The sequence below is a fragment of the Myotis nattereri genome, assembly GCF_964212035.1.
Source record: "Myotis nattereri genome assembly, chromosome: 12".
In the NCBI taxonomy this organism is placed as follows: Eukaryota; Metazoa; Chordata; class Mammalia; order Chiroptera; family Vespertilionidae; genus Myotis; species Myotis nattereri.
Window position 1 is genome coordinate 24,974,443 of NC_138087.1, and position 22,326 is coordinate 24,996,768.

Below are 22,326 nucleotides of genomic sequence, written 5' to 3' on the forward strand. Positions count from 1 at the left end.
GTAGGCAATTCCAGGGCTGCATCTTTGAAAAGGAATTGCATTCTGACCTCTGAGTGCAGTTAAACAGTGTCTCCCCCCCTCTGCTCCAGGGAAGATTGAAAGGAGGGACGGTTTTCGCTTCGCAGTGGTAACCGGTAACCGGACCTGTTGTTCTGCCAAGCGAGTCTTCGCCTTGGCGGACGCTGCTGTCTAAGTGCTCGGGGAGTGTGCTTGAAACCTGTGCCTTCCTCCCACGTCAGATAAGCGGGAAGTTTGCTCTAGCGATGATAAATCTGCACACGGCGGAGATGTTTTTGGCCCAGAACGTACGTTAGAAAGATGATTAAAGTCACCCGCCTCCCCTCCTTGCGGCCAGGGAGTGTGTTTTGCCTGCATTGAAGAAACGTCCTTCAGCTGCAGGCGTGTGCGCGCGGAGCCCGCAGCCTGCGTTTCTGCGTCTCCGGGACAGGGCGCCTCGGGTCGGCCGAGTGCCGTCCGCAGAGGTGGCCGGTCCTCCCCCGCGGGCGCCCGCGGAGGCGGCAGTCCCCTTCCGTCTCTGCAGCGCCAGGCCCGCGGCCCAGACCCGGGGAAGGGGAAGGAAGCCCTCGCCGCAAGCCGGCGTCTTGGCCGGCTCCAAACACGCCGCCACCAAAAACTTTTTTTCCCCCTCCCAGCTGCGCGCAACTTTTTGCCTTTTCGCCCAGCACGTTCTCGTCCCGACTCCCGACTTTCTGTTCCCCGGGGTTCCCTTGGCTTCCCTCGCCGTCTCCCCAGCTTGGGGGTGGGGGGCGCGGAAGAGGAAGAGGAAAAGGGGGAAAGAGCCACGACGGCTCGGGAGGAGGAACTGGGCAAAGGGGACGGCGGCGGGCGAGCGCCCGAAAAGGAAAGCGCCGCGGCGGGTCGGGTGGCTGCAGTCGGAATAAAGTTCGCGCCCTTTCCTCGGCGTCCGCAGCCGCCCCTCCCCGCCTCTGCTCGCTCCCTTTTGACAGCTGGGCGCTAGCGGCCACCTCCACGTCCACGCCCGCACCCCCCGGGGGCGCCCAAGTTGTTTTCCATCCCCAGAAAGAGCCGGGTGGGAAAGTTACCAGGCGGGAGGGAGAAACATACACGCTCCTTCGCGAAACCCCCAGACACCCGAGGACAAACAACAGCAAAACCAACCCGACTTTATTGTGCAAAAAGGGAAGCAACATTGTAGTCGCGACAATTCCGCGGAGGGGAGACTCTCGCTGGTGGGGCCGGCGAATCCGCCCTAAGTCACCTCGCCCGGCCCCCGACCGCCATCCCCCACCTCCTCGCCCCCCCGCCCCCCCTGCAGCAGCCCCCTCCCGCGACGGTCCGTTCCTTTTTCTTTCTTTTTTTTTTGTCCTGTGGAGCCGGGGGAGCGCCGCAGGCTCCGACTCGGGGAGCGAGGGCGACCGGGGCGCGTGTGTAAATCAGTCACCTGAGCGCCGAGGGGCCGCGGCGAGGGCGCGCGCGGGCGGGCGGGCGGGCGGGGAGAGGCGGAGGCGGCGAGCGCGGCGGCCGGAGGAAGCCGGGAGGGGGAGGGAAAGAAAGGCCGAGACGGAGGAGCGAGCGGCGGCCGAGGGGCTGGTCCAGGCGCGGCCGCTAAGAGGAGACCAAGAGGCGGGGGCTGCACTTGACAACCAGCATGCGGAGATGGTAAGAAGTTTCCACCCTCCTTTCCTTTTCTATTCGAGACTTCGGGAGCGGTGAGCCCCCCGGCCGCCCGGGGGGCCGTGTTTTCCCCAAGTCCGGCAGGGAGAGGGTGGAGGGGGTGGTGAGGGGGGCGGGCAGGGGAGGGGAACCCCAGTCCAACCTGGCCCCTGCTGTGCCCCCGAAATCCCCTCTAAACTTGGCCCAAGTTTGCGAGGAGAGTTCCAGGTGGGAGGGAGTGCGAGGGGCGCTGGGAGCGTCGCCCCCTCTCGCGGCTGCCGGGGAAAGGTGAGCGGCAGGCTCCTGGGAGTTGGGGACGGGCCGGGGGGGCCGGGCCGGGGGAGGCGGGGGATGAATGGAGCGCTGGAAGGAGCCGGGGCGGAGAGGAAAGCTTTGGAGAGAACGGGAACTTTTGAAACTTGCCCGCGAGTGAGGGACTGGCGGCGGGGCGTGGGCGCCGGGGCGCGCTGGTGCGCCGCGCGGGGAAGGCGGACGCGGCCACCGAGTCCCCCGCACCTTAGCCGTGCCCTCCCCTCGCCCTCACGTTGCGGGGGGGAGAAAAACTTCCCTTTGCAAATGAGGAAATTGTAGGAAGTGCTCCTGGAGGTTGTAGGGAGAATGCGCAAAGCGCAGGCAAGAAAAGGAACCCCAGAGAGGGAGAGATTTTGAGGTGCAGTTTCTGGAGGAGCCGATCTGCTTTACTTACACGTGGACCGCAGGGTCGCATTTGGGGCCCGGAGAGAGGGCAGAATAATAATAATAAAATCCCCTCCCCCCAAAAAAACTAGATGTAATCCCCTGTGAAGTGAGGTTGAGATGAAAAAAATAATGAAGTTCCAAGTGCAAGTGGCGGCGGCGAAGGGAAGGCTGCGGAGCGAGATGCCAGCACAGCCCGGCTGCGCTGGAAGCGGCTCCGGCCGGCGAGGCGGTGCGCAGTCGGCTCGCCCGCGGACGGGCACGGGCGCTCGGTCCGCTCTCGGGGAAGCGATTTGTGAGGAATGGGGCTGGACCACTCCCTGCCTTTTAGTTTGCTTCCACCCAGTGCTGCTGCTGCTGTGGCCCCCGCTGGGGGATCCCACAGGCTGCTCCGCACGTAGATGGCATATGTAAGGAAAAGGCAGGTAGCGGGTTGGCATTTCCCTCTCTTCCGTTCCCCTCGGTGTGACATCCCTTGTTTCAGTGATCAAAGTCAAGACCGGAGGGTAGGCGATGCGACTGTCAAATGCAGGCACACAGGCAAAAAGAGCGTGCGTCCAGGACTGTGGTTACAGTAACGCTGACAGAAATTAAAGTGGTTTTGAAAGCAGCGTGCGATTTATGGTGCTTCCCAGCTATCCTAGAGTCAGGCTGTTGAGGAAGGGATGCACAAAAGACATCACAAGATAATCCTGTGTGCCCAGGATTACAGTGGCAGAAAGTGGCCTATTTCATTATTATTTTTTATGTCCTTCGTGGACAGTGACAGTGGTTGGAACCTGTGTTTAAGTGGAGGCGTCAAAACAGAATATTGAATATATCTGTTTAGCGCTTGAGAGTTTTTTCTTCTTCTAGCGGCACTGAACACAGGAACGCTGTCAAAGCCGGGTGCAGGTATTCTTTTTCTGCCCTTTTCCCTTAGCCTGGGTGCTAGTTGTCTGCCCCTCTATTTCCGAATACTGGTCACTTTGAACAGTGACAAAACCCGTTTGTCACCCGCTTTGTGTTCTGCAGTTTCAGAGGTGACTGTGCACACACATGCGTGCTTTTAGGGGGGGGGGATTTATTTCTTATGTAGTGTGTCCGATCTGAGGGCGTAACTCACGGGGAGTGAGAGCTTGCACAGGCTAATAGCACTTCCTTTACCCTTTGGAATCACCCCCAAAATCTCTTAGGAACCTTTCTAGGGTCTCTGTGTTTTATTTGTAGCGGTTTCATTTAAAGTGTTCAGCCTTAATGAAGTTCTCAGTTGTAGCTACTCTTCGGTTCCCAGAGAGCAGAGTATTTAAAATCCAGATTGCTAATCACTTTACCAAAGTGTTCTGGAGTATCTTCACCTGGGGGAAGTGAGGCTGAGCCTGACTCTGAGAATCTTGTGAGAAAAGTTCGAAACTGACTTTTTTTTTTTTTTTTACCCCTTGAGCATTTTAAGTTGAGAGTTGTTTGCTTGTTGAACTTGGGAAAAAAAAGCAACCTTGGGATTTTAGACCATACATATTAAGAAAATATTAGTAGCAGTTATACATTCCAAATACTCATTCTCCCCCCTCCCCCCTTACCTGAAATGTTAAGGTGTCTGTCAGGCAGGGATGTGCGATTACAAAAAGAAGCAGACAAAAGCAGAGCTGACTGTTGCTGTATTAAAATGTAAGTGTTACAGTTCGAGTTCTCAAGTGAGAGTTTTTGAGTTCAGTGCTTTACATAACATTTTGTCCTAATCTTGCTTGCTGTCAGGGATGTTTCATGGTTGTGCAATTGCTGCAGTCAAGAATGCCAATTTGCATTCCAGGAGTGTCATTTGATTACTTTTATCTGCACAGCTCCAAGACCGGCCCAGACCTCTCGTTTCATCTTGCCATGTCACGAGTCAATGCTGTGTCGTCTTTTCAAAAATCTGCCTGATTTAGACAAGAAAGAAAAGTACTTTCATGTTGCAGCCGCAGTCCCCTGCTAACTTGTCAGCAGCAGGATATGATTCACTTGGGCCCAGAAGAATGGAACAGAGAGGCGAGTTAGGCGGTTCAATAAAGCCCACGGACAGGTAGTGTGTGACATCCCCCGAGAGCTGCAGTTAATGAAGAACAGGTCTGCTGAGTTCTCCACACGCTGACCTGGTGCTGTCCCCACAGTTTTCTCATTTGATCTTTCCCAGCAAATTGATCTTTTCTTGTATTTTTTTGCCTTCCAAGTTAGTCCTTGTGGGACTGAAATTAGCAGAGCAACTTAAGTTGGATAATACAGCTGTTCAGAAAAGAAGAAATTGGACACTGGCTCAAAAAGGGGCGGGGGGTTGGGAGGCGGAGGGAGCTGTTCTTTTTGTTGTTCCTGGGAATGTGTCTTCTATTAAGGGAGTCCAGAATAGGTGATGACTTGAAGTTAGTGGTCCCCTTTATTTTTAATTTTACAGTTAGGGTCCCACACCATTTTAAGTATTCCCTAAGTATTTGAAAGATGGTCCTAGTGAGTATGAGGAGTTCGATTTAGCATTTTTCATACTCACTTGTTTGAAACGATTGGCCAGTGGACTGTGTGGCTTTTATGGCTATTGTAAGACAGACTAACTATCAATGGTATTTTTCAACTGTATTATTTATAGTCTTCTAAATAACTACAATCCCGAAGTGTCCAATACTGAATAGCAGAAAAGATTAAACAATAAAAAAGTCATTACCAGTGTTGTGTATAAATATGGCACATGGAAGTGTTTTCTGCAAATTACCATGAGCATCTTTGTTTCCCATAAGCCCCACAGATACACTCTTAATAAAACTTAATTTTTTTTTGATCCTGCATTTAAATGTAGGTTTTTGGAAATGGGAACAGATCACAAGTTTGAATTTGGTATGGATGTTAATATATGTTGTTACTTGTTTTTTGAGATTAAAACTGATTTTAGCAAGATGGGTAAATCTAAGTTGGGAATGTAGAGATAGTTTAAAACAGGTTAAGGTTTTATTATAGAATTTTGTATATAAAGCGTAGGTTGGAGGCAATTGATAGATTCTCAACTTGAGGTGGATATAAGGAGCAGTGTTTTCTGAATTCCTGTGCAGATGGTCTCATTTACCATCTACATCTTTACAAGAAACAGTTGAAAACATTCCTTGTAGAAGGGGAGGCAGCCTTTTCAAATCTTTCTTGCTGGATGGAAATTACATAGGGTCATTGGTTAGTAAACTCCATTCTGAAGAGCTAGAGGGAGCCTCATGATTTTATTGGACATATTTAAGGTAAAAAAAAAATCACTCTGGCAATCAGAAGGTTGTAGAAAAAGTGCATAAAGAATATTGGCACACTGGCGTAGTGTTTAGGTTTGGAGGGGCTATTGTAGGTTTGGTGTTTAGGTTTTTTTTTTTTTTTAAAGCTGTGACAGAAGCAACAGAACTTCCTGTAAGAAAAGTGACTAAGTAGTCTGCTAAGATTTCTAAGTTCTACCTTTTAGGTTATTTGAAGATCAAGCAAAATGCAACCAAATACATTTTAAGTCTGATTTGGTTTGCTGAGGTCTGTTTATCGTTTTGTTAACTGAAGGAGTTCTCCTGTTAGGAGGACAACCTTCCAAGTTCTATTAAATGTAACTTCCTTCCAAGTCACTGAGGAAGGGGATGGATACCTCCTTTCAGTTCACTTAAAGACAACCTCCTTTCTGTAAATAATGGTTTTGAAGTAGTTCTACACACAACTGCCGTACTCTGGAGAGACATCCCCTTTAAGATGAATGCTTCATGGTATAAGCATAAATAGTAAACCATTTATATTAGGAATCAATAAATATGTTAAATTTAAAGAAATAGAACTCAAGTGGTATTAAGTTCAGTATTTGTTGTTTAATTTCACAGTCTTCCCACTAAAAATGGTGATATATTTACATTCAAGAGTCATTGACCATAATTGTTCTTTAATATGTATATACTAGTTTTCAGTAGCCTTACTTTGGACAAACTTATTTGCGATTTAAGTAAATAATATAATCCGGTGAGATAAACTACCCAGATTTGCCTTTTTTTTCATCTCTTGAACAGTAGCTCTCATTATATTGCTAGCCAATAAAAGTCTTTATTTGTTGCTTATTAGAACCCTCAGTACACTCAAGAGTTCAGCTATAATTTAATTTGGCTGTTCAAAGAGGCTCCCTTGTTTTAAAACATGTTCTCAGTATGCTTTTACCATTTATTGTAAACCTATATTCTAACTCATGGCTATGCATAGGAACGATTTTACAGATAGGTCATTTTTAAGGTTTGCCATAGAAGAGTTGTAACTTTTTTTTTAAAAAAAAGCCTACCTAACAAAGTCATTTTTTTCTTTTTGCTTTATGTTTCCTGATAATCTGGAGCATTTTTCCCCTTGGTGATTTAAATAATCTTTCTATTATAATTTAAAATCAGTTTCCCAAGGAAGACAACCTTCCATTAAGGTATAGTTCAGAAGGGCACTAACAAACCAAATGTAATAATTAAGAATTCTATTTGAGGACATTTCACTTTGCAGTCACTTGAAATTACAAAAAGTTTGCCTTGCACGTCACACATTGCTAGCATACAGATTCAGTTTCCTTACAGTAAACTGCTGGGAAGTTTTGCATTGAGTGGAAGGAAGATGGCTTGAGAGTTTTGGTGATATTTGTAACAAATCAGGTTCACAAAAGACTAGAACTTGACTGTAAAACTCTAAAATGAGTATCAGGAATCCTTCCATAAGGAAGGCAGAATGTGGAACTGTTACATGAGTCACTGCATGTGTATCTTACCAGTGGGAATTGCACCAAACCAGCCCTCTAGATACAGTATTTAATAGTTATCAAAATGCATAGTATTGTCTTGGAACTTGTGGTTCGTGAGTTCATAGTCCCTGCTTTTTGTGTGTGTGTGTTTAGTACAAAGATGTAACAACCCACACAAAACATTTTTTCTCTTATTATGACCTTACATTTGCCAAAGTGCCCCATGCTGAAATTCCTTTTCAGTATCTTTTTTTTTCTAGTCCGAAGCCAGACGTGTACCCAGACACAAAAGCCTCTGTGTATAGCAAGCTGTTTTAAATATTGTGACTCGACGATGTGCTGTCCTTTCTCTGCTTGAGCCAAGGATCTCTGCTCAGTGTCTGTGGATTACCAAGCTCCTTCTTTATTGTACCTCTTGTCAGCTATTCCTATTCATTTAACCTTTCATTAGTGTCTGTGCAGCTTCACTGTCTAGAAAGGCAGGGAAAAACCGAAAGGCCCCACTGTCACAGTTATTAGATTTCTCGGTTACATCCCAGCAACCATAAAGAAGTGAGAGTCGGCACTATTGTCGCGCACACTGCTGTCCTGGGGTGCAGCTCTTCTGTGCATGTCAAGGACATGTGCCACATGTTGATATGCATCCCAGGGATAAATGCACAACATGGGGGATAGGCCGGCACTGGCAGTAATGAGCTTTGTAGGAGTTATTGCAAAGACCAACAGTTTGTGAAGGAATTTTGCTTAACAGGCCAAGGAGATAGACAGAGTTGAGGGCTGCCAAGGTTTGCCTGTGCGGAGCTTGTCAGTCACATTGTTTTCATCTAAACTTCATTTGAGGGGAAAATTGAATACGTTTGACAGCATTGGAAAGTCTTATTTTCATTTTTAATCTTTCAGAGGAGAAAAGTGTGATTTCTGGTGACTACTTAGTGTATTAGAACAATTTTTATATGGCCTGAATCATTTACATAATTTATCTTAGTTCTTACATATCTAGGAAAGAATTGCGATATTTCGTCGATGCCAAATATATATTTAAAATATGTGTAAAAATAATGTGGCCTATTAATTTTCCTATGCTACTCTTTTCCCCTTTGGATTTCCCTCTGCTGTTAATGATTTGATTATTTAGAAATGCATTGGCCTTGCTGCCTCGATGTAAAGGAAAAAATACAGTGATCATTGGGTCATTTTCAAATAATAATAAAGACGAATATTTGTAATTTTTGGATCGGAAGATATTACTTCAACATCTTAGAAGATTCATAGAGTTACTTTTTAAGAACTCTCGAAACATTTGAATAGAAAATGGTAAATTACCACACCTTCATCTCTCTCTACCCAAAAGTTTATTATTTGTTTTTTAACTAGGAAAACTTTGTTACCAAGAGTGGATAAAAAATATTTTGGTCTTTCTAATTTAAATAATTCTTGTCAGTTTTCCAAGCTCTCTGGGGGCTCGCCAATAACTTTGCAAACATATTCATGATTTATTACCAATCCTTATAAAGTTATTTGTAATTTTTACTTGACCCTACCTTTTTTTTTAAAAAAAGCCACGTTTCACTTTTTAATAGTTGTATTTGATGCTTTCTCTGGTAAGCTTTTTATGGTGTCTTGTGACTGTTTTAAAGGGCTTAATTGTCTTTGTTTCAGGGAAGAGAGAGGAGCTATTTTTCATACTCCTTCCCTCAGGTGGCATGCTCCTTTCCAGTGAAACATATATTCAGTAATTGACAGCTCAGTGCCTAGCCAGCCTAGGGCCATGCTCCAGTCTCTTGGCCACTGGGTGGGAGTTCTGTGTTCATTGTTTTAAGATGAATTTGCCTTGATCATTTGAGGTGACCAGGTGGCTTTCCTCCAGACAAGACAAGGGTATGTTAACTTTCTCCCTTCTAGTAGTCCTGTTTCCATTCATTATGGTTTGTGTTGGGTGAAGTAGAAGAGGAAGGAGGGACTTGTGAGCTATAATTTTAGCCACCGCTCCCTCCCTCGCTTCCCCCCTCCCCCAAATAAAAACAAAAACAAAACAACTTAGAAAATAGGCCAGAGCCATGTGGTAATTAAAGAGAAAGGGATCCATGCAGTAGCTCCTCTCTTTGGGAATCCTAAACCTCTCCATGCAGCCAGTATCTCAGTGCAGCTGGCTGACTGGATGCACCATTGTCCACTCAGTGAGAAGAGCCCTGGGTCCGGGTTTGCAGACAGACCCCATGCTATTCCATCTAGGTTTGAGAACCTCCCTTTCCTCATTTGTAAAACAACTGAGTTTCGCCATTTCGAATGTTCTTTCCAATTTTATGAGACAGGACTATACTGTCACAGCACCTTAATATTTTTAATAGTTAGATTGAGATATAATTCATATGCTGTGTAATTCACCCATTTAAAATATACAATTAATAATATAACATTTTATGGATATATCACCTTTGATTTATCCATTCATCCATTGGTGGAAATTTGTGTTATTTTCACCTTCTGGTTATTATGAATAACTAGATGCTCAGTGCACGAATTTGTGCACAGATGGGATCCCACTGGCCTGGTCCCAATTAGGGCAGATCGGGCCCTGGCCTGTCGGGAGGAGGAGATAGCGGGAGTTTGGCCAGCTGGCCCTGGTCAGTCTGATCAGGGCCAGATCGGCTGAGGGGAGGGGCTGAGGGTGATTGGCCAGTGGGTCACACCCCCGATTGGGGTGAGTGGCCGATTTGGGTGGGGCCGGCCATGGAGAGGGGCTGTGGGTGGTGGGCCGGCCAGCCCTGCCCCCGAATGGGGTGGAGGGGGCCGATTGGGGGCCAGGGGCCTGGGGGAGGGGCCATGGGTGGTTGGCCGGCTGGCCCTGCCCCTGATTGGAGTGGGGGGCTGATCGGGGGTGGAGCTGACTGAGGGTAGGGGCTGCGGGCTGATGGGGTGGGAGAGGCCGATCAGGTTGGGGTTGGCTTGGGGGGAGGGGCCGCGGGAGGTTGGCCGGCGGGGGAGGGGAACCCCCCCCAATCCCCCCCAATCCGGCCAGTTTGCTGGCCTCAGTGGGTGTCATAGTGACTGGTTGTTCTGATTGTTAGACAGTTAGACATTCTGGCAGCTGGCTTTTTATATGTATAGATGAACAATGCTGCTATGAACATGTGTGTACAAGTGTTTTGTTCTCATTTCTGTTGGGTCCATACCTAGGAGTGGAATTCCCAAGTCATATGGCAACTTATCTTTAACCTTTTGAGAGAGTGCCAAATCACTTTTCCTAAGCAGCCTCACCATTTTACATTCCCACCAACAGTATGTGAGCTTTCTAATCTCTCTGCATCCACTTCAAACTTGCTGTTGTCTGTCTTTTAATTTTAATCATCACAGTGGTTGTGAAGTGGTTTTGCTTTGCATTTTCCTGATGGCTAATGTTAAGCATCTTTTCATATGCTTATTGGTCATTTGTATATCTTCTCTGCCCAGCAGAAAAATATCTGTTAAATCCTTTAGCCATTTTTAAAAAAATATATATTTTTTTATTGATTTCAGAGAGGAAGGGAGAGGGAGAGAGAGATAGAAACATCAGTGATGACCAAGAATCATTGATCGGCTGCCTCCTGCATGCCCCCCCTCCCCCCAACTGGGGATCGAGCCTGCAACTCCGGGTATGTGCCCTGACCGGGAATCTAACCATGACCTCCTGGTTCATAGGTTGACATTCAACCACTGAGCCATACCTGGCTGGGCCCTTTAGCCATTTTTTAAAAAATGTATATTATATGTCTTTTCATTGTTGAGTTGTAAAAGCTCTTTATATATTCTGGACACAAGTCCTTTATTAGAAGATTCACAAATATTTTCTTCTATTCTGTGGGTTGCCTTTTTACTTTTTTGTTGGTGTCTGATGAAGCATAGAAGCTTTAGATTTTGACAAAATCCAACTTATTAATTTTTTTTTGAAGATTTTGAAATTGATTTTTAGAGAGGAAGGGAGAGGTAAAGACAAACATCCATCAGCCGCCTCCTTCACACCCCCTTTAGGGGTCCAGCTGCAGCCCAGGCATGTGCCCTGACCCGGAATCAAACTGGCAAACTTTCAGTGCACAGGGAGGATGCCCAACCAGCTGAGCCACACTGTCCAGGGCGTAATTTTTTCTTTTGTTGTTTGTGCTTTTGGTACATGAAGAAACCATTGTCTAAACCAAGGTCATGCTGACTTATCCCTGTATTTTCTTTCAAGAGTCTTATAGTTTTGCTCTTACATTTAAATCTTTGATCCTTTTTGGTTAACTTTTGTATAATTTGAAGTAGGGGTCTAGCTTCATTCCAGTTGTTCCCAGCAACATTTGTTGAAAGACTGTTCTTTTCCCCATTGAATTACTATGGCACCTTTGTGGAGAATCATATGACCATAGGTGTAAGGGTTTATTTCTGGATTGCTTATTTGGTTCCATTCAGCTACATGACTCTCCTTATGCAAATACCACACTGTCTTGATTACGTAGCTTTGCATTAAGTTTGCAACTGAGAAATGTGAGTCTTCTAATTCTGTTCCTTTTTTTAAAGATTATTTTAGCTATTTTTGGTTCCTTAGCAGTTTACTTAAACATTTTTTTTTTTTATTGTGGTAAAATACATTGTATATAATCAAGAGGTAATATGCAAATTAACCCTCACAAGATGGCTGCCTACAACCAGGTTGGCAGTGGGGTTGGTGAGGTCGACCAAACGACTGAACAGCAGGCTGTGTGGGGTGACCAGGCCGGCAGAGGGACCATGAGGGGTGACCAGGCCGGCGGTGGGAGGGGACAGTTGGAGGCAACCAGGCCAGCAGGGGAAGCAGTTGGGGGCGACCAGGCCTGCGGCGGGGGGTAGTTAGGGGCGACCAGGCCAGTGGGGGGTTGCAGTTGGGGGTGACCAGCCTGGCAGGGGGGCAGTAAGGGGTGACCAGGCTGGTGGGGGGGTGGGGGGCAGATAGGAGCGACCAGGCCAGCAGGGAGGGGGCATTTGGGGGGCAACCTGGCTGGCAGCAGGGGCAGTTAGGGGTGACCAGGCAGGCCGGCAGCTGAGCAGTTAGGAGTCAGTGACAGTGGTCCAGGATTGTGAAAGGGATGTCCCAGGGATTGGGCCTAAACCGGAAGTCGGACATCCCCCGAGGGGTCCTGGATTGGAGAGGGTGCAGGATGCGCTGAGGGGGTCCCCCCCCCGCCTCCCCCTGCCCCCCCCCCCCCCCCCGCCGGCCTGGTCACCGGGCCTCTAGTACAACATAAAACCCTGGCTCAGTTGGTTGGAGCGTTGTCACATCCACCAAAAGCTTGTGAGTTTGATTCCCACTAAGGATACATGCTTAGGTTGTGGATTCAATGCCTGATTGGCATGCATATGGGAGGCAACTGATCGATGATTCTCACATCAGTTTCTCTCTCTCTCCCCTCTTCCTCTCTCTCTAAAATCAATAAAAAAACAACAACCCACACACAACATAAAAATTGAACAACTTAACTGTTCTTAAGGTACAGTAGCATTAACTGTCTTGTGCAACAGATCTCTAGAACTTTTTCATCCTGCGGAATTGAAACTTTGTTGAACAACAAGTCCCCTTTTCTCTGTCTCCACACAGCCCATGGCAACCACCATTCTATTTTCTAAGAGTTTGGTTATCTTAAATGGTTAATGTAAGTGGGATCATGTAGTATTTGTCCTTCTGTAAATGGCTCATTTCATTTGGCATCATATTCTCAAGGTTCACCTATGCTGTAACAGGTGACAGGATTTCCGTCTTTTTTAAGGCTTACAATTTGTCCACATTTTCTTGACCCATTCATCTGTAGATGGACATTTAGGTTGAGTCTGCCTCTTGGCTATTGTGAATAATGCTGCAGAACATAGATGTGCAAATAACTTCAGTTTCTGCTTCCAATTCTTTTGGATATATATCTGCAAATGGGTTGCTGGATCCTATAATAATTTTATTTTTAACTTTCTGAGGAAACTTCATGCTATTGTACATAGCTGCTGCCCATTTTACAGTCTCACCAACAGTGCACCAAGGGTTCCAATTTCTTCACATCCTTGCCAGCTCTTTCTTTCTTTCTTTCTTTCTTTTTTTTTTAAATAGTGGCCTTTCTAATTAGTCTGAGGTGATATCTCATTGTGGTTTTGATTTGTATTTCCCTGGTGGTTAGTGATGCTGAACATCATTTCTTTCATATGCTTATTGGCCATTTGTATGTGTTCTGTGGAGAAATGTCTATTCAAGATTTTTGTCATTTTATTGGAGTTTTTTAAATTGTTGAGTTGTATTTTGATATATTCTGGATATCAACCCATTATCAGAATTATGATTTGCAACCATATAGTAGGTTGCTTTTACACACGTTTGATTACTTCCTTTACTATACAGAAGTTTTTTAAGTAGTCTCATTTGTCTGTTCTTTTGTTGTTGTTGTCCTTATCAGTTTTTCTTTAAAACAGATTTATCTGATCCTAAAAGAGGAAAGACTGCATTCAGAAAGTACATCTATTATTTGGGTACTATGGTAGCTCTTGGTGGTACTACAGAAATACGTCATGTGGTAGCCAAAAGACTACGGCTGTTAGTTCCCTGTGAAACACCCTGGTTTTACTTTGATGTTTTTTAATTATCACTGCACTTAAAAAAATTCTAGTTGTTCTGTATAAGAGAGACAGTTCATGCCCGGGAGGGTGGAATTAAGTACCTAGAAATAATTGTTTTTGGTTTTATAAATATGTCAAAGCAAAGGAAGAAAAAAGTTATGATTGTGAAAATTTCTCTTCCTGGACATTTGGTAGTAACTAGGAAAACACCAACAGTCATTAAAACTAAAAATTGTAGGATTTCAAACCCAAACTAACTAGTCCAGTTGAATTCTAAATAAATACCATATTCACATCTAGCATGGCACATTTGGAAACATGAGCTTATTTTGAAGTTTACCTGACAAAATTTGTAATTAAAATACCTCATTTTAAAATTTAGAGACACTGGAGAGCAAATGAAAGGTAACCTAATTTCGAAGCAGCCATGTTGTGTCATTGTTGAATTAAAAAAAAAATTATTCCCTTAAAGTTCTAATTTCTCTTTATTCATGGTAGTAAAACCCTGTATTTCCAACCAAAGTAATTGCTTTTCTGCTATTCTGATGGACCAGTCTTGATTTACTTCTTTGTCTATTTTTGTTCTTTGCCAGTTGTTTTGGACAAAAGTTTTATTTTTCATTCAGTATTAACTATTAATTAGATGTGCTGATTAAATAGATATGTGCAGAGTATGTCTTTTTTTCCCCCACATCAGAGTTTACATATTTAAAAGTTAACCAATTTTGAATTGTAGCTCTTGACATAGTTTGAGGATTTACATTTCCCCTGGTGAAAATTCTGTAAAGGATTTAAAATCATTTATAGAAATTGATATGGTCAAAAAATATATATTTACTGGACACTTAATTATTGATTACATATACATTTTATTATTCCCATGGCACATTTTGTTAATGTTGAATAAAAAATTAATGCTACTTTCTTGTCCTTAACATGTTTTTAAAAAAATATATTTTATTGATTTTTTACAGAAGGAAGGGAGAAAGAGGGATAGAGAGTTAGAAACATCCATGAGAGAGAAACATCGATCAGCTGCCTCCTGCACACCTCCTACTGGGGATGTGCCCGCAACTAAGGTATATGCCCTTGGCTGGAATCGAACCTGGGACCCTTCAGTCCGCAGGCCGACGCCGTATCCACTGAGCCAAACCGGTTAGGGCTTAACATGTTTTGACATGTGCACATATGTATATAGAATGACAGAATTGTTTTTGCTGTTCTTGGTATCTTGCATAGTTTGAAGACATAAAGAGGCAATTAATTAGACCAATAAAGCCGTACAAAGAAAGTCCACTCAGTTCTCTGGCCTGTGGTATGTAATCCCCCTGTAATACACATATCACTCTCTAGTGGGTTAGGGAAGTTTATCCTGTCAGCATACCTGTTAGGGATGCTGGTGGAAGCACAGTGTGTTCAGGAGTTTGCTCTCATTCAGAATGGTGATTTGGAAACAAAACACTGTAATCTAAATTTGTTTGAATTGGTTTTGACAGACCAAAACATTAATTTTGCTTCAGAGGACATTAACTTGAAATGATATTACCAAATAAATATTTTTTAAACCTAGAACTTCTGCCAGGTGTTGAGCCATATTTTTCAGCCTGTCGCTATCTCTGGTAAGAAATAGTTTGACATAAGGGACTTGTGTTTGTTCATTGGATTTTGTAGCTTCACTGTGTCCCTCAACAGCAACCAGTCACTGACATGACATTTTTTGTGTACAAAGTACAACAATAATTAGAGCTAATGAAATGAAAGTGTGTGTGTGTGTGTGTGTAGAAGTATCCATGAGAAACTGATAGTTTACAACTTTCTTGTGGGAAGACAGGATAGTATAGTTTACTGAAATTTTATTTTGGGGTGGAAAGGAATGGTGTAACACTTATATTTTCATACTGAAGTAAGTAATACCTGGTATGGTTTTGTGTGTTTTTTTTTGTAGTGTGCGATATATGTATGGATGGCATGGATGTTTATTGAGAGTATCACTGAACGTTTTACTAATATCAAATTGTATTTCTGAAATGGATATATGCCTGGGTAATAAATAAAAACAGCCAGCAAGTAAATAGTTGATTACTATATGTAGAATAACTTGCTGTAGATTTGCATGAGACAACATTAGGCAGTAGTGTAGTGATTTGGTAAAAATAAAAAAGATGCTTTTAAAATTTTTTCAGGTTTTTGTGTTCAAGCTGTACATTTGGGATAGGCTTGGGAGTTCAGTCGTCTTCATATTTCAAAGCCTAACACACTTTTATTTTCAAATATAACAATAGGCGTTTGAGTTTCTGAGACACATGACAGACACGCTGTTAGCTGTTGTAAGTATTACAGATGAAGCAGAAGCTATAACCCTAACACCAAGGAGCACACAATTCATTGGCAGGAAGATATACATTATATTAAAAAGAATAACCATAGTCTAGAGTCTGTCTCTGGTCTTCATTTGCTTAGAAATCTAATTTTGTCAGTACACCTTTGAAAGAGTTCAGTATTCACTGACAGAGAGGTGGAGAATACACACACACACACACACACACCTGCAAGCATGGTGTGTGACCATGTATATGTCTGCATACCGTATTAGTCTGCATACTCACATACTTGTATTGGCATGCTTAGCACATTTTCTCCTTTGCAGCCAAATTATAATCAAAATGTCGCTCATTGCTTTAAGAGTTTGGGAGTGAAGCAGAGAGTATTAGGGATGGAAGTGGAAGGGTAAGGGCCTCCTCACAATATAGGGAAAATGTTACCAGTGGCCTGTATTATTCACAAAGTATACTTTGGACTGTGTCCGGAAGAGCATTGACAAAATGTACCTCCCCTTGCTTTATTTCTGCTTCCATTCCCTTTCCTGATTGACAAATGCTTTTTTCTCTAAATATGTTAATATTCTCAAGCAGATACTCTCAACTGTCCTGGGAGCTACTTGTTAAGGTGACTTTGACTCCGTTTGGTTTTTTATGGACCTAATGCAGATGGCAGTTTCATTTCACTCATTTTAAATTTCTTGGGAGATACTTCATGGGACTACCTTACATGTAATTATTTTGTATAGGGATGGGCAAGACTGGTGGGAGGCCATAGGATAAGACAAGAGTTTTCTAGAGGGGAAAAAAAAAAGATTTTGCTCATTTATTGGCCTTACACATAGGTGTAATAAACTGCAACCTAGAAGTCAATAGGGATGTTGTTTGTGTGTACTTAATCTCTGAATCTGTTTTCTGTGTGGTAGGCAAGTTTCTCAATGACTTTGGGGATGATGCTGCAGCCAACTGAGCCATACCAGCCGGGCCCAATTAATTTTTTACTTTAGTTTTTGTTCCTTTTAAAAACACTTTAATATCAATTAGATTCTGACTGAAGAGAAAAATTTGTTAAGGGAAGAGAAGGTAGAAAGATGAGGCACTGAATATCCACTGGATGACCGAAGGACAGAAGATGCTGGTAGACAAGGAAACCACCTGTTGTGGTTTCCTTAGGTCCAGTCTAACTTTTATCCTTACATTTATATTTTCAGTGTGTAGTTTGGAACACTTGTGTAATGTGAGAATTTTATTATTTCAACTCCCATTGGGTTTAACCCTCTGCGGTCGTATTAAATTTGGACATGGGTGTCGTACTGGTCGGAATTAATTTCCATTGAAAGAGCAGTGATTCATAACATGCAAGATTATGAAGGATAAACAAGCTTTATTCATTCTTTTTTGGAACTACGTCACTACTAGTAGAATCACTACAAACGTTATCACTTTCTACGTCAGAGTCAGTATTCAAGGTACCAAAATAAAACTCTTCATCGTTACTTTCAGATTCGCAGTACACTTCTTTCGGTAACTTTCTTTTTGCCATTTTGGAGTATTATTTTGAAATAACAAGCGAGAATGCCTAATTACAGTTAAACGTAATTTGTAAAGCTTTATTTGAAATTCTGCGAAGTATCTCCAAAGCTTGTCGATTTCTTCACTCTCAAAAGGCGACTGACTCGCCACGGTGTTTTGCATGGCGAGTGTGGAACGACCGCGTTTGTTTATATTGAGTTTCAATATCTCCGATTTGTCGGGGCAATGTTTTGGTTCGTGACAAGGTCGCTTAGACACTTAAGAGCTTTCAGAGAAATTATGAACTGATACATGAATGAATAGAGTTAAGATTCGTACGGCTCCTTGCTGTGGTGGCTGAGAGCAGACAAACGACTGCAAAGGGTTAATATATTCCAAATTATTTAAGTTTGAGAAGGTGTCAGAACAGAAAATAAAGTGGGGGTGATGATGAAGAGAATGGAGAAACTGCACAGGAAATGTTGAACACTGATAAAAATGTAGTTCAAAACATACATTGAAAAACAAAGGGCCCGTTAAAAGGAGTGGCATGAAACTTGTTTTTATGCGCTTCCAAACACCCAGATTCACTATATTTTTTCTAGGATCTTTCAGAGTCTCCTACTCTTGTGCCCCTCGTGTACTGGGCAGAGTCCTGCTAGATCTGCCTCCCCATTATCTCCCCCTCCTCCCCCGCCATGTACTACCCCACTGCTATTACCCTGGTCCAAAGCACCATCACCCCTTACCTGGAAAACTGGGGCACCTTCTAACTGGCCTCGTGCTGCCTTTCTTGCCTCTCTCCTGCCCATTACATCCAGACTGTTCTTCACAGAGAAATAGCTGCCCCATCGCAAAACCTCCCCGTGACTTCTTACCACACCTGCAGTGAAGTCCAGACTCCCGTCGTGACCAGAAAGGGTATGTGAGATGAGATCGCTGCCCAGTGCGCAAACCACATTTCCTACCGCTGCTCGCTCTGCTGCTATTATACTGACCTTCTTGCTGTTCACTGAACATGCCAACCGTGTGCTTACCTCAGGTCTTTGCACGTGGTTTTCCTCTGCCTGACTGACCTTCTCCCAGATGTTTGCATGGCTTCCTCCCTCGTTTCATTCAGTCCTCCTTTCAGATGTCACCCTATTCGAAGATAACTTCAAGACAGCTTCCCTCCCCCTGCCGTGTTTCCACACTGTATGCATCTCTGAACTCTTAACCCTGCTCTTTTTCTCCATTGCATTTATCACCACTTGAAAAATATATTTAAATTTTTGTTTCTATGTAGTTTACTGTTTGTCTGCTGCCCCTTTCCCTGCAAGGATATCAGGCTCCATAAGAACAGGGAACTTTGCCTGTCTGGATAATTTCTGAATTTCCACTACCTTTAGCAGTGCCTGGTATGGGAAACATTCAACAAGATAGGTATTGAATGAATGAATATACATTCTTTCATTCATAAGCAAATTATTTATTTTTATCAACTCTTAGTTATGGCATCTGCTGTTTTTGTTTTGAACTGCTTATTGGAGCTTTGGTTTGCAGGGTAGATGTAAACACCACAAGGGGTATGCCAAGATCATCCTATAAGATGTGGGGAAATATTGGAAATTTGATTTATCTCAATCTTCTGTGTTTATGTTTGTGTTTTATAAGGTGCAGGATACCTTAGTACAAATATAAGGGATTTACGATGCAGCCAAAAATTAGCATAATCTGGACAAGGACGGAACTTTGTTTAAAGTAAGATTTATCTCCACAGTCTGGCTATTTCACAGATTTTTTTGCTTTTGAGTAATAAGGTGGTGATACCACATAAAATTCTTCTCATTATTCAGAAGATCGCAGGGATCTAATGTTTGGTTGTGAGTGAGATATATGAAATTCAGTATGCATATGTCTATCAGTATTTTTTTCTTAATATTCAGTTTCTGGTGGAACTTTCAATACTTTTTAGTGAAAGTGCACCTGTGAAAGTATGTGAGTTATTTCAGTGATGATTCAAAATTGACATCTGATTGGTCTGCTTTTGGGAGATAATGAGCTTTTGGTTAATCTTTGAATAAGTCCTTCCCCTCATTTTGAATAACTTAGGCTTTTTAATGAAACTTAATTGGATATTTGCATTTCTGTGTCTTCAGTTTAAAAAAATATTTTTATTTATACCAGAGAGGAAGGGAGAGGGACAGAGAGAAACGTCTGTGATGAGTAAAATCATCGATTGGCTGCCTCCTGTACCACACTGGGGATCCAGCCCTCAACCCAGGCATATGTCCTGACTGAGAATTGAACTGTGACCTCCTAGTTCATAGGTCTGTGCTCAACCACTGAGCCATACTGGTTGGTCTGTGTCTTCAGTATTTCTAAAAAGTTTATCCTATATAATAAAGAGCTAATATGCTAATTAGACCGAACAGTTGAATGACCTTCCGGATATCCTTCTGGACGACCTTCCAGATGAAACTGGGGCTATGAGGGCCAGCCTGGGCTGCGAGGGCCAAGCCCCTTGCACAAATTTTGTGCAACGGGCCTCTAGTTGATATAATTCACAGAGTGTACAATTCACCATTATGAGTTTTACCTTCCATTTTATAATTACAGCTTATGCAATTTTAAAGACACAGAGAAATAAATAAATGATAAACTTAGAATTTGGATGCAAGTTTCTTTAAGTACTCATTTTAATACCTTCTTAAGTTAAAGGAAGTTTTATGACATGAAGAACTTGTTAATACAATATTTGACAGGTTTCATAAACATGAATGAAGCACTGACGTAATGTGCTAATGAATATGCTAAGGAAACTTAAAAACCACAAATAAGCAGAAATAATTATTATTTTTCATAAAGTCATCCTAGAAGATCATTCCCTGATGGTGGCATCGCTTAAAATGTTTTTGGAGCTCTTCATTTGACATTGGTTTTAGACATCCTGTGTCTAATTCTTCTAAGTATGTCCAGTGCTAGCAAATTTTCTGAATTGTTGAGAAGTTAAGCCTGATGAAATGGCCAGATAGTTCCATTTTTGGCAAGAAAAAATTAGCACAATTAATTTTTTTCATATAGCTTATAAATTGCCTTTGAAAATAGTTACAAATGAAGAATTTCAGAAATATTTCAAACTAAGTTACATCATTGGAATAAGTAACAACTAAGACATATTTATTATTTCCCCCCGCTAGCAATGGAGTTTTTGAAACCCATGGAAACTCGTTTAGCTATGTAAGAGTCAGTGTGAGCCTGGCAGTCATGGCTTGGTGGTTGAGCATTGACCTATGAACCAGTAGGTCATGGTTTCATTCCTTGTCAGGGCACATGCTTGAATTGTAGGATCAGTCTCCAGTGTGGGATGTGCAGGAGGCAGCCAATCAATGATTCTCTCATCACTGATGTTTCTATCTCTCTCTCCCTCTGCCTTCCTCTTCGAAATCAATAAAAATATATTAAAAAATAAAAAAATAGAATCACTGTGAGATTTCATGCATGTCAGTTGTCAATTCATACATAAATGCATGCTTAGAAACATCTTTCACCCACGAAACTGTGTCAGTATTTTGTAGTCTTTTTAAAAAGATATTTTTATTGATTTTTAGAGAGAAAGGAATGAGAGAGAGAGAGAGAGAGAGAGAGCGAGAAACAGAAACAGAAACATGGATATGAAAGCAGAACATTAATTGGCTGCCTCCTACACATCCCCTACAGGGGTATCGAGCCCACAACCCCAGCACGGGCTCTGACTGGGAATTAAACCGGCAGCCTTTTGGTGCATGGGATGATGCCCAGTCAATGGAGCCACACACATCAGGGCAGTATTTTGTGGTCTTATGAAACTCAGCTTCATGTGGGAAGTACCTGATAAATTCTGTTTCAGGGTAAATCTGTGGAATCTGACTAAAATTACTGTAGGTCATGGCTGAGGAGGCCTCAGAAGGCAAGGATGTCAAGAAAAATTTTAACCAAGATTCACATAAATGCTCCATGATACATATAGTTTTAAATAATTTTAAATATGTTTGTTTGGCTAGAAATTAGATAGGTTGTCACATGACTATAGTTTATATTTTTTCTTCAGCAAATCTGTATGTTGGGCATGAATAAATGCTAGGGACATGAGAAAGCTAGTGAAGTACAAATCTGTGCACATAGACTTTCAGAGGCAGTCTTATTCGTACTGATATTTGACAGAAGTCAAAGGAAAAGTAGTTGCTAACAGGGAATATGATTTTTTTTTTCTTTAAGATTGATTTTCGAATTCCTGTGAGTTGTGGTTTGAAGTAACACTTAAAATTCAGTTTCTCTATGGTTACCTCCTGGTTATCAATTAAGAATAGCATTAGTTAATGCCTTCTTGTATTGATGAACTTCCTTCTGATTCATCTACGAACCTTTTGTCCACAGCGTAACATGCTAATTTTGCAGGGAATCTGTACATCTCAGAATGATTTTAATGTTATCAAGTCACTCCACACCCTATCTAAAAAGTTTGCAGACATTTTTTCAGGAGTGAGAATTTAAGAAATAAGAAGGAATGACATATATTTAACTTCAAAAGGGTTTATTTTAGATGTTTTTTCATTCTCTAAAACGGTAGAACCTTCTGATTTGAAAGAAAGTTAAGACTAATAAACATAAGGTCAGCTTTTCCTTGTGTTAGCTAGAATCTGCTGGGTGTTTTCTGTAGCCAAATCCAAAAGTATGCTTACATATAAATAGCATACCATGCTTCTTATAGAGTTCTGTGGAGGTAGAGAGGGCTCTTAGCAAGCTCTGTTACAAGGTGGAAGGCTTTGCTGGGCCAAAACCTAAATGCGTCATTAACACTGCCTTTGGAGGGACCACGTGTTCTGTGTTCATGGACCA

General features: G+C 42.7%; 1 protein-coding gene across 1 annotated transcript in view; it reads left to right on the forward strand.

Moving 5' to 3' along the window:
* Window positions 1-1,531: 1,531 nt before the first annotated feature.
* BNC2 (basonuclin zinc finger protein 2) overlaps window positions 1,532-22,326 on the forward strand; it is a gene marked incomplete at its 5' end in the record, with an annotated part of 427,294 nt that continues 406,499 nt past the window's right edge. Inside the window, one exon of the mRNA XM_081103987.1 lies at window positions 1,532-1,641. Coding sequence (XP_080960113.1) covers window positions 1,639-1,641 — 3 coding nt within the window. The remainder of the gene's footprint in view (window positions 1,642-22,326) is intronic.